This window comes from Felis catus, chromosome D4 (assembly GCF_018350175.1).
Source record: "Felis catus isolate Fca126 chromosome D4, F.catus_Fca126_mat1.0, whole genome shotgun sequence".
In the NCBI taxonomy this organism is placed as follows: Eukaryota; Metazoa; Chordata; class Mammalia; order Carnivora; family Felidae; genus Felis; species Felis catus.
In genome coordinates, this window is record NC_058380.1 from 40,417,967 (window position 1) to 40,430,912 (window position 12,946).

Sequence of the window (12,946 nt, forward strand, 5' to 3'; positions counted from 1 at the left end):
GAGTGGCTGTGAGGCAATGGAAAACTTTTCAGATAGGAGAGAACCACACAGGAGGGAAAAACCAAGATCCAATTCTTGTTGGACCCATGAACTATTGGAATACTGGAGAGACTCCAAAGAAAAGCAAAAGCAAGAGCAAGACAGAAGAAATAAAGGAGCCATGACTTCAGGTGCTACCTTCTTGTAGAGAGTCAAGAGTCTGGAGTCTAAGTCTAGTCAAATTCATGATTCCTAGAACAAGTATCAGCACTCTTCCAAGAAGATAATAGAATCCAGAGTCTCTATAATGAATCAATACCTAGTGCACAATTTAAATACTGTTGTCAAGAGAAGACACAAAATGATATGACATATGGTCAAGAGAAAAAGCAAGCAATAAAAACTGACTCCAGGATGACCCAGAGAGCCAATCTAAAAAAACAAAAAACAAAAAACCATACTTTTCAATAAACAGTACCACAGTGACTTGTTGAACAAAATCAGACTGACTAATATGTGTAATTGGACCTTAAAAGAAGAGGAAAACAGTGAAAATGGAGCATAAAAAAATATTTGTAGAAATAATGGCCACAGTTTCTCAAAGCACACTTAAACACATTGCAAACTACTGAGAACCAAAGGTACAAGAGTCTTCAAAGCAGTCAGAAGAAATGATACATTACAGACAGGGACTGGTAATATATACAACAGCTGACTTCTGATCAGAAACAACAGAGGCCATACTACAATGGACTGACAGTTTGAAAGTGGTGAAAGAAGAAAAAAGAAAACCTTGTAACCCAGAATACTGTACTAAGCAAAAATAGCCTTCAAAAATGAAGACGTTTTCAGATAAATGAAAATGGAGAGATTATTGAAAGCAGACATGTACTACAAGAAATATTAAAAGGAATTCTTCAGTCCAAAAGTATACAGAAACGAATGAAGAATACCAAAAATGGTAACTATATATATGAGTAAATAGAAAAATCTGTAAGATATCATAGTTTAAAGAAAAAGTGTGACACTGCATCGTGAGGTTTATAATATATGTAAGTGTACTATCATGAGAATAGTATAAAAGACAAGTGGCAAATGAAATTATACTTCCACAAAGTTCTTACGTTTTATGGGCAACAGTGCGATATTAACTCTAAGTTGACCGTTGTAAGGTAAGAAGGATTTTATAATCACTAGAGCAACCTTTAAAAAATTAAAGAGGGCTATAGCTAAGAAAACAACAGAGGGATTGATTACACTGGAATATATATTTTTAAATTTTTATGAAAGCAAAGAAAGGCAAAAAAGAACTGGGAAAACCAAATAAGGCAAGAGAAAAAAAAATGGCAGCCACAAGCACAAACATATCATTTGTTACACTGAGTAAAAAAGCAAGATCCAGCTACAAGCCTCTATAAGAAATGCAATTTAAATATTAAAACAAAGATAGGCTTAAAATAAAAGAATATGTGACACGTAAACACTAATTATAAAAAAAGCATGAATAAATACATTAATATCAGATGAAACAGACTTCAAGACAAGAAATAATCATAAGGAGTTAAGTAGAGACATTTCATAACGATTAAGAGTTTAAGGGGCGCCTGGGTGGCTCATCGGTTAAGCATCTGACTTCAGCTCAGCTCATGATCTCACAGCTCGTGGGTTCAAGCGCCGCATCAGGCTCTGTGCTGACAGCTCGGAGCCTAGAGCCTGCTTCGGATTCTGTGTCTCCATCACTCTCTCTGCCCGCCCCCCTCTCAAAAACAAATAAACATTAAAAAAAAATTTTTTAAGTTTAATTCATTAGAAAGACAAAACAATTAAAACACACATCAATCTGATAACCAAGGGTCTAAACGCTGACAGAACTAACAAGAGAAATGGGTGACTCCAGAATCAAAGTTGGAGATTTTTACTCCATGAACAAATCATAGAACAAGTAGATAAAAGTCAGTAAGGACACAGAACATATGAACAACACTATGGCCCACCTCCATTGACTATTTAAATCACTGCAGAAAACTTTATCAAGCAGGGCACTGCTCTAGTCTGGACCAAAGACATACCTGTAATTTTAAATCTATAAATTGATTTTAGGAGAGGGAAACTAAGATTATGTAATTAGAAATTGTGTTAGTAGCACTTTTTTTTTCAGCTATTTTTCTCAAAATTGTATTTAAACTTAAACTCTGTTGTCCTATAGCACTGAATGCATACTCAGTAAACCAAAAAATCAAGTGCATTTTCACCAACACCAAATAAAAAAAAAACCTAGTCGTACTTAATGAGAATTTTTTAAAGTACAAAGGGGACATGGTATAAGAATCATTTAAAAATGAGATCTTAATAAATAAATAAATAAAATAAATAAATAAATAAATGATGAGATCTTAATTTTTAACTTACTTATATATTTGGTAACTTGTCCTAATTTTGAGTCCACCTTTGATGAAGTTGATCATATTTTCATCCTGAAAACAATTCAATGAAGTAATTAGATCACTTAGCAAAAGATTCTTACACTGTCCTCACATCTGGGTATTTGTTTGATTAGAACAAAACCCTCCCTATCTTTTGAGGACATAATCTTTAAATGGAAACATTCCTCTTGCTTTACATTTGAAATGCTTTTCTGTAATTGGTCTTCCAAGTTAGATGGCAATAAAAAGAAAACATTTCAAAAATCTTTGCAACACTTCAAATAAGTAATTAAGGAAGTAATCCTTAGCAATTAGGGGCAAAATAAGTTAGTCCAAATCTACTGTAATAAACATCATCTACTGTGCAATTTTCTTCTGGGCTCAACAGAATCCAAATGGCTGATTTAAGGGATATGCCTTAAGGGCAAACTTTCCAATCCATCATACTCCAGTAAATGGAATGATGGTTCTTCTTTTGCAGGATGCTTTAGCATTCAATCTGTTTAACATTGTAAATTTCACTAATACATATTTCCAAAACAAAAATTATTGATCTGGATTCTAAACTGATTGTCACCAATATGCAAATTTGTTTGGTGGGAAAAAAAATCACTTTACTTCTCCTTGCCTCATGGTCATCAACCATAAAATTGAGGCAGGGGGCCTAAATGAATGTCATTTTCAGGGTCAACATTCCAGGATTCTAAGAGAATCTCTTAACAAATTATATCCAAAACTGCTTAAAGGAAGTTAGTCAACAGATGGAGCTACTGGAGACACTTCCCCTATTTCCCATTTCCGTGGACGATGTTTTCTTAGCCTATTGATAATGGAAAGCTGCTCTGGTATTTATTCACTGTGCACTTCAGCATCCTTCCGAAGCAAGGGAAAAACTTATTTTAGTATATAAGTTTCATTAATTATTAAACCTTTAACATTCAAATTATTATAAGCACTGATAAGTACAAAATTCACCATGCAACATAAGTGTTCATCTTCTCATTTTAAGGAGCCTTATGCTTACACAAGTTCCAATACTGGCCAGCAAAGAATTTCTCAAATCACTTTAAAATCTGCCTCCAATAATAATATTTCATTTCATCACTCACCAAACATTGACTGAATGCCTATTTTACACCTGCCATCTGAATGCAAAATCAGTCAAGAGAAATAAAAGGCGCTAAGGGCTAGAGTCATGCACATGGGTAGAGATATGCACAGGAGGTCATGAGAGCACAAAGTAGGGGAGGGGGGTAAGGAGAGGCCCATAAAAGCTTCCTGAAAGCAACGCGCGCTTAAGGCATAAAAAATGATTAGGATGGGGCCAGAGGAAGGAAGGCAAACCAGATGTGAGCTTCGCAAGCAAAGGGAAACTGAAGTAGAAAGGCAAGGAGGCGTTAAAGATCATGGCGTGTACTTGGCCATCTGTGTTTACGTCACCCAGCGCTGCTGCAGAAGCTACTGCAAAGACCGCAAAACCAAGGAGTAACAAAGCTACCTCTACCCATGCCACTCAGGTATGCGTCATACATACCTGCCAATAGCATCTGAGCACATGGTAAGGGGGGGGGGCATAGGGAATTTGCGAGAAGACACCAGTTTAGTTTGAAACCTCCCCCACTTCTGATATTCTGATACGGAACCACTGCCATAGTCGGTGAGAGCTACGAGATGCTAAAGCAGAGAGATGACAAGGTGAGATTCTCGTCTCTGAGAGGGGACGCGGCTGCACAATGGACAATGAGATGAGGATAAGAGAAATTAGAGCCAGAGGGTCGCTAGGTTGCCATGCAGTCTAGAGGAGAGCTGACGAACACTCCCACTAGAACAATCAGAGAAGGAAGAGGAAGCATGGTAAGAGAAGCATGACCATTAAACTGGATATGGAGGCATGAGGAGGAGGGAAGAGGCTTGCATATCTGCCCGATGTTTAGTTACAAGTCCCCACAAATAGAGTAAGCCTGCAACTCCCAGATCTGATTGTCAAATCCCCATTTGGAAAACACATCAGAAAAACTGGGGACCTCCGTGACCAGCATTATGTTCACTGAAGCAGTAAGAATGCAGTTTTCAACCAGCCTTCAGAATATGTAGGGTTTTAGAAAACAGGGTCATAGAACAGACTGATTCAATTTTACTAAACCAGAACCCAAATTAAGGGGTAAGCCTCCAGGAAGAGAAAGGAGGGGAGGGGAGGGGAGGGGAGGGGAGGGGAGGAAAGAGAAAGGGAAGGGAAGAGAAAGGGAAGGGAAGAGAAAGGGAAGAGGGAGGGGAGGGGAGGGGAGGGGAGGGGAGGGGAGGGGAGTGAAAGGAAGGGAAGGGAGGGAGGGAAGGGAAGGGAGGGAAGGGGAGGGGAGGGGAGGGAGGGGAGGGGAGGGAGGGGAGGGGAGGGGAGGGGAGGGGAGGGAAGGGAAGAGAAAGAGAAGGGAAAGGGAAAGGAAGAGAAAGGGAAGGGAAAGGGAAAGGAAGGGAAAGAGAAGAGGGAGGGGAGGGGAGGGGAGGGGAGGGAAGGGAAAGGAAGGGAAGAGAAAGAGAAGGGAAAGGGAAAGGAAGGGAAAGGGAAGAGGGAGGGGAGGGGAGGGGAGGGGAGGGGAGGGGAGGGGAGGGGAGGGGAGGGAAGAGAAAGGGAAGGGAAAGGGAAAGGAAGGGAAAGGGAAGAGGGAGGGGAGGGGAGGGGAGGGGAGGGGAGGGGAGGGGGGGAAGAAAAAAGAAAAGCAACTCTTAATACAATGTAAAACATTGTAATTGAGTAAGATTTTCAATTTTACAATTGCATTTCTTCCCCTTTACAATGTTGACCCCACCTCTACCCCACTGTATCCATCACTGCCACCCATGGGGCCATGAGGTTAAAATCCAAGCGATGGAAAATAAAATGTTAGGCAAGGTACTGGCTGTAACAGTTCTTAGAGATAAAATTAAAATGTCCCAAAAGAAAGGTATTCATTGTTAGGTTTAAAACTTTTTAAATCTACTCTTCCATAGGAAGAAATAAAAGTAAGAATGGGGAATGAGAATAGAAAGGGGAAAAATAAAATCCAAAGTTATATATGAAAAGCCTAGCGCTCAACGCATGCATACCTGAGCTTTGCTCAAGCAGCTGGTGTAAAGAAGGGAATGGCCAAGGATGAAGATGTGTCTTCTGCCCAGGCCATCCCGCGTGTAGCCCTCACCATTAGGAGAAGCAAAGACGGATAATCTCACGCTTCTCATCTAGAGAAGCAACCAGAAAGTAGGTGTGGTGGTTGCAAAACAGTTTCTTTACAAGGCAGTGGTTCCCAACAGACTGAAATTCAAAACAGACTCTAAGGGCATTTGTGTAGGAACAAAGCTCCCTGGGGTCTTTTTTCAGCCCAAGTTTATCAGAACGGCAAGTATCTTCTGTTACAACTCTGAGTCAAAAGAACTGAAGCGCTGACATAGAATGAGCCACATTTTTTCTACGTAGTGCTGGCAGGCTTCCCCAGAAATACTGATTCTAAGCCAAACATTCATTACCTGCACAAACGTGAGTGCTGCTTTCTGTAGGAGACACTCGGCATAACAGATTTCGGCATGCATTTCCTCTATTAAAAACAAATAAAATTATATTAAGGAAAATCCTATGTCCACAGTCATTGCTCTGAGATTTCAGAAAAGACTGATAGATCAATGAACCCAAGGGAGACACAAAAATCTAGCTTGTTCTGGTACTTCCACAAAAGGAAGATGATGACCTCAGTTCTCAGACCCTCAGCAAGATTTTTCTAGAATGTGTAAAATGATTTAAGGAAGTCATCTTTGGCCCCATTCAAATAGAACTCCAACGAGTCAGGCACTTGGTGCCAGAGCCCCAAACTCAGCTCACAACAGGAAACCAAAATTTAAAAGCACTTAAAAAGAAAATTATTTAACACTAACACATAAGTTTAACACAGTCATAAAGATTGAAAAAACAATCTTCTGTTTGTGAATCCTAGCCTCCAAAATACGAAGGTATGATAGTCATGGTGATGATCAGACACATTATTACCTTAAAGAGAGAACGCAATTCTCTGGAGTTCTGCAAAAAAGTACGGCCCTGAGTGCCAAGTCATGACGTGATATAAAAAGAGTCAGCATCAGCACCACGTCAGGCTATTTTGATCATGGAGAGATCTAGCACAGGAACAAGGCACTCACAAAAAGGACGGTGTAAAGCTATGTATATCCCAGGGACAGATGGAGTGCCCCAAAACACGTAGCCCATCTTCCTAAACAATACCTTGTACTTGCAGAGATTAGGGTAGGAGAGAAACCTTTGCGTTTTGGGGTAAACAAAATCAGCAGCTTCCTGTTTTATCCATGGGATACAAATTGGCATTTTACTTAAGGAAACGAGCTTGGCGTATTTCACAGCCTGGGCTAGGGGGAAGGTTCTGCCGTGTACTAGGTAGCCCTCCTCTTCCTGGTGGTCATCCCTCCTCTCCCTGACGGTCATCCCTCCTCTCCCTGCCGGTCATCCCTCCTCATCTGCGGTCAGCTCACCTCTCCCTCGGGTCATCCCTCCTCTCTCTGCTGGTCATCCCGCCCACCGCCCCGTCCATTACCTCATTTATAAAGTCCAGCTCATAATGTCTCTACTTCACAGCTGAAGAATCAAGTGAGGTGCTGCAAGCAGAGCTCACTCTTCAGAGTAAGCGCTCCATTTTTGTTTGCTACTTGCGCTACGATTACTACCCTTGGCCCTCTGGATTTACTCAGCGTTCAGAGGAATAAAAGCAGTCTTCGATTTTTACAGTCACCTGAATTTCCTCTTCTTTCTATGTACATTTGTAACAAAGTGGGAACAGTTTGGAATTTCCCACTTTGAAAGCCCACTCAGTACCCCAGGTTGCTGGCTTGGGCATGTGCGGGGAAGGCCCTGTGAGAGCACAAGGTGTGTAAAGGCAGGAGTGTGAAATCAGTCCGGAAAGGTAAGTCGGGGCTGAATTATTGACAACCTTAAGCGTCAGAGGCTGGGCTTGATTCAGTAGGCAACGCTGAGTCCGTGCAGAGGTATGAGCATCCAAAGGATTAGACGTATCAGGGTTAAGTTAAAAATGGACAAATCTAAGAGCAGCTCAAGGACATAATGAGAAGACAGAGCTGAAAGGTCAAGAAAATTTGAACTCTGTAGACTATACGGAAGTATCCTTCATGTTAAATCCCTTTCCCATCCTAAGTACTGCATATACATATCTATTTTCAAAGGAAATCTGAAAAACATTCAGGGCAATACGCCAGGCACGAGAGAAGAATGGGTGTGTTCCATGTTAAACCCACGAAAAGTTTAATTAAATATACTGACTCCTGCAGACAACCAGCCACTGAAGGATGTAAATGAAAATTACCAAGAGGAAAAACAAATCACATACTAAAGCTACAATGTTTTGACATGCCTCCTTGAACACAAAGTCTGTTTGGGTTGCAGTGACAGCCAAACTCATTAGGAATAAAATGCAACTTAATTTATAAAAGTCTTGTTCCTTCACTCTGTTTGATTTATATTCCTCAGTTCTCAAAATTAGCCATTTGGCATTTATGTGTAGGTACCTTACCAGAACATCTCTGAATCATAAACTCCTTAGTCTACTGAAGGAAATACCTTCAGCCTGCATTAAAATGTTAATTAAGCATGGCTTTGGATGTAAAAAAAAGTCTAAATTAACCTGTTTTTCAGAATATGCTATAGTCACAAGCTCATTTATTTTTATTATTTTCTAATTAAGACTTTATTCTTTAAAGCAGTGTTAGATTCATAGAAAAACTGAAGGGAAGGTACAGCAATTTCTCATGTATCCCTTGCCCCATGCATGCATTACCTCCCCTGTTATCAACATCCCCCACCAGAGTGGTACGATTGATGAACCTCCATTCACACATCATAATTACCCAAAGTCCACAGTTTACATTAGAGCTCATTCTTGGTGTTGTACATTCTATGGGTTTGGACAAATGTATAAAGACACGTATCCATCATCATGATATCATACAAAGTCTTTTCACTACCCTAAAAATCCTCTGTGCTCCATCTACCTATTCATCCCTACACCCCATCCCCAGGCAACCACTGATCTTTTCACTGTCTCCACAGTTTTGCCTTTTCTAGAATGTTATATGCTTGCAATCATCCAGCATGTAGCCCTTTCAGATTGGCGTCTTTCACTTAGTAATACGCATTTAAAGTTGCTCTATGTCTTTCTGTGGCTTGATAGCTCATTTCTTTTTAGCACTAATTAATCGTCCATTTGTCTACATGCACCACAGTTTATTTAGCCATTCACCTACTGAAAGACATCTTGGTTGCTGACAAGTTTTGGCAAATTACAAATAAAGCTGCTGTAAACATGTACGTGCAGAGTTTTGTGCTGGTCCTAAGTCTTCAGCTCCGTTGTGTAAATATTGAGGAGACTGATTACTGGTTTGTAAGGCCAAACAAAGCATGCATAGTTTTGTAAGAAATTGCCAAACTGTCTCCCCTAAAGTAGCTATACAATTTTGCATTCTCATCAACCATGGTGTTTTTGATGTTTCAGATTAGGGACATTCTAACAGGTGTATAGTAGCATCTTCTCGTTCGTTTTATTTTTTTAATAATTAGGAAGAAGTAACCTCTACCTTATTCCAGATTTTCTAAAGTGTCATGTCAAAGACATTATAAAAAGGTAAGAACGCAGCAGCATCTATTTTCAAGATGTCTCTCTCAGCCACACATGAACACTCTGTTCCCTTTACTACAAGCCTACAAGAAAATGTGCGAGGTACAACAGAAAGAGCTGTGGCTTGCAGAAAGGCAGATGGAACCTCGCTCCGCTAGGTGGGTAATCTTGAGCCATTAACCCAACTATCAACAGTGGTCACTCCTGCAGGGTGAGTTATGGTGGGAAAGAGAAAAAGATACTCCCTTTACTTTACATGATATGCTTAAGTATTGAATTTTAGGAGCATGAGCACGTTTTAACCTTCCCAAGACAGGGAAACACTAATCTTTTAAATGAGTCTCACCTTCAGTCAGCTGCTCCAATGAGCCCCTAGAAAGAAGACTTGAGAACGATTCCACAACTGTGCATTTTTTCCTGTATCTGTGGAGAAAAAGTAGAAGGGCGGTGGGAAATAGAAAGAAAAAATAATAATAAATCAGGCCGAGTTCACTTTCATTGGACATCCATTTCAGTCTCAGTCATACCAAAGAGTTACCAAGGAGGAACTGCAAACCTCAAACTCTAAACCCTAAAGGGCAGAGAGCACCCTTTTCAACACTGTGTACCCGGCACCCAGCCCTGAGCCGATCTCCTGTGGGCACTCCATCCACACTTACTGGACACGTGAGTGGACAAACTCACACAACACAATGAACACTAGCCCTGCCAAGCACCTGCACGATGCTGAAATCAGTTATTTCTCTGGTAAGAGGCACCCACAGGTTAAGAATCGACTTAGAGTGTGATACTGGGAAACTCTTCATTTGCAGGGTTGCAACATAATTCCATGAGGATATAGTTTCACATTAAGTGTCACCAGTGCTGGTTAACAGCTGTTGCTGGGGTCTTGCTATACACACAGAGCAAAGATTAAAATAAAACTGAAAATCCATCTCATTTTCACCAACCAGAAGTGTCCAGATATGTCCTTTTAGACAAATAAAACTCTCCCTTCCGAACAGGCAGCATCCGCCCATATAAAAAAAGAGAGTTCCTTGCTTGGCCTGGCTTGGCAGGCAGGAGCTGAATTCATCTGCGCCACAGAGACCCTTGGGAGATGCTTGCTGTGACTGAAGTTACCAATGGGAAAAAAAAAGGGGGGGAGGGAAAAACCCGTGGAGGCACAGATGCCAACTGCTTGGCCAAACAAGAATCTTCTATAATTCCCAACAGGAACTTTCAACTCTATTAGATACAACTATGTGAGGCCAGGAGGCTTGGAAGTACAAGTCCCTTACTACAACTGCAGCCAACTTCAAACAGAGCTTTCCATCAGGCAAACCACGCTCACTCTGTCACACAGACATAAAGGTATGTAGTTGCATCTCAAGTATTTAATTACTCAGTTCATACTTTTGGCAGGTCTGTAATGCATCCTTCATGGCAGAAATGCCATTTTGGATGTCCTGTTGCTCGAAGGTCAGGACGGCCTGCAACACCACAATAGTACTGTAGCCCAAGGCATGGTACATACTCTCCTTAGCCCTGGGGGGCAAAAAAAAAAAAAAAAGGAATTAATACGTTTCAATGCAGTTTAAGAGCATTCAGGTCTTGTCTGATACTGACCAGAAGAAATCCTAGTAAAAACATATCATGACTTGTATAGCGATAAATTTTACTCCTTCACCATAATCACTGAAATAATATAGACTGTGAAAGACACGTCCCAAAAAAAAAAAAAAAAAAAAAAACTCAAGTATCAAGGGCTTTCCAAATTACGCCCACGCAGGCAGCACTGAATGTTCCAGGTTGAAGCAGAAGCTGACAATTGTTTTTCCCCATTTCAGCACAAGAGGGCAGCCTGCGGACTCTTTTAGTAGAAAACATTTCAAAGCAAATCCATTTTTCCCAAACACCGGGAATCTACTTCCTATCTTTAGTGCTGATAGAAGTACTAAAATACAGGCCACTGGAAATGTATTTTGTGACAGAGAGATTCTGATATATTTTTTGAAAGATAAAGACCCATTTTTAAAACTGGTTCATCTCCACTCCCAGCTGGAGGCCAAAGGGAAGCAAGACTTTTGCAATAAATTAGGTTGGCCACAAAGGGCCCAGACGAAAGTACATTCCAGACTTCGTATGTAATCTAATCCCATTATCCACAGTTCCTGAATAAAGTTCTTGATAATTCAAATTACTAAATTATCAGGAAGAACTGCTTAGACTCTTACTGGCATTAATTAGTCTTAAGGTATGACACATCCCAGACTCTCAGACTGTGAAAACCTTACCATCTCTTTTCTCAAAACTTCTCATCGTGTTATTTACAAGACTCAATTAGTTATTTACAAGACTTGAAATATTAATGCGCAGTTTTGTTTTTAATTCAAATATCATCCATCACAGCCCGCTGCTATGCAAAACAAACGCAAGCCACATTCTTCTTTTCCCTCATGGAAATACTCTAAACATCCTTCGGTAATTTGCAGTTTGTCCTGAATAGCAAGGTCACTGGCTGTTCAAAAGACCACAAAGAGTAACAGCAGCCCAAAGTTAATCATTTATTGTGGTCTTAAACCTCGCATTTTAAACCAAAAGCTCCAAGAGGGAAAAAAAAAAGTATGCAAGTGGGAAAACCTATGCTTAACAGTGAAACATGCATCAAGATGAGAGAATCTTGGGGCGCCTGGGTGGCGCAGTCGGTTAAGCGTCCGACTTCAGCCAGGTCACGATCTCGCGGTCCGGGAGTTCGAGCCCCGCGTCAGGCTCTGGGCTGATGGCTCGGAGCCTGGAGCCTGTTTCCGATTCTGTGTCCCCCTCTCTCTCTGCCCCTCCCCCATTCATGCTCTGTCTCTCTCTGTCCTAAAAATAAATAAACGTTGAAAAAAAAAAATTTAAAAAAAAAAAAAAAAGATGAGAGAATCTTGACTAAATAAAACACTCAATCACTTCTTGTCATTCCATGTTACCACCAGCTGGGGTGTCTGAGGCAGAGGAGAGTGGGGTCTTGTGTGAATAAAAAGTGAAGGAGACAGGCAGGCAGGCAGGCTGAGAGAGGAGAGACAAACAGGAAAAGGTCGGCAGGCAAAGAGGAGGAAGACCAGGAAGCAGAGACAGAAGATGGACAGAGAAAGAAGTCTGAGGGTCTGGGAAGGACAGAGGGAAACGAGGCAGGAGACAGACAGGGTGGACAGTGTTGGAGACAACACTGGGCCATTTTCTCGGGCTGTAGCATCTCTTATCCTCTGGTCCTAACCCCTGAAACACTATGTGATCACAGCTCTTCTACATCTTAATAGAACTACCACACCAGCTTCTCGGGAGGTAATGTCATTTTCTTTATTGAAGTAGGTAGTGACATACAATGTCATTTTAGTTTTAGGTGTGCAATATAGCGATTCGGCAATTCTATACATCATGCAACACTCACCATAATGAGCGTAGGAGGACTGAAAGTCCATGATCAGAATCACAGTACTCTACCGACCAAAGAAAGGAGATTTCCGCTGCTGTACCCGAGCCACCTTCTAGAAAACTGTTATTAGCAGGTCTAAGTTTCGTCCAAGTTAAGTGTTGCGTTTGAAGGCACAAGGTATGATTACTCCTGTCCAGCTACAGTCACACTGTGGAGTTGGGGACAGTGCTCAAGGTGACACCTAGTAAACGGGCTAAGCACAGGTTTTGCTGCCACATCGGAACAATTAACAGGTATTATCAAGTGAAATTAAACTGCTTAACTTATTTATCACATAAATAGGGAGTCCCAATAACATTTTTTTATTATCTTAAATTTCGTTTAAAGAAAAGTTTTTAACGTTTGAGATTAGTATCAGAAACTTTCTACTGATTAAATTTGGAAAAAAAACAGATTTTTTTTTTAACTGGATATTAAAACTGACC

General features: G+C 40.8%; 1 protein-coding gene across 1 annotated transcript in view; it reads right to left on the reverse strand.

The window, feature by feature from the left end:
- Positions 1–12,946, reverse strand: part of TTC39B (tetratricopeptide repeat domain 39B) — a 125,413-nt gene that overhangs the window by 40,466 nt on the left and 72,001 nt on the right. Inside the window, 4 exon segments of the mRNA XM_023242337.2 lie at positions 2,389–2,453; positions 5,901–5,968; positions 9,408–9,484; positions 10,457–10,588. Of these exon segments, the coding sequence (XP_023098105.1) occupies positions 2,389–2,453; positions 5,901–5,968; positions 9,408–9,484; positions 10,457–10,588 (342 nt within the window).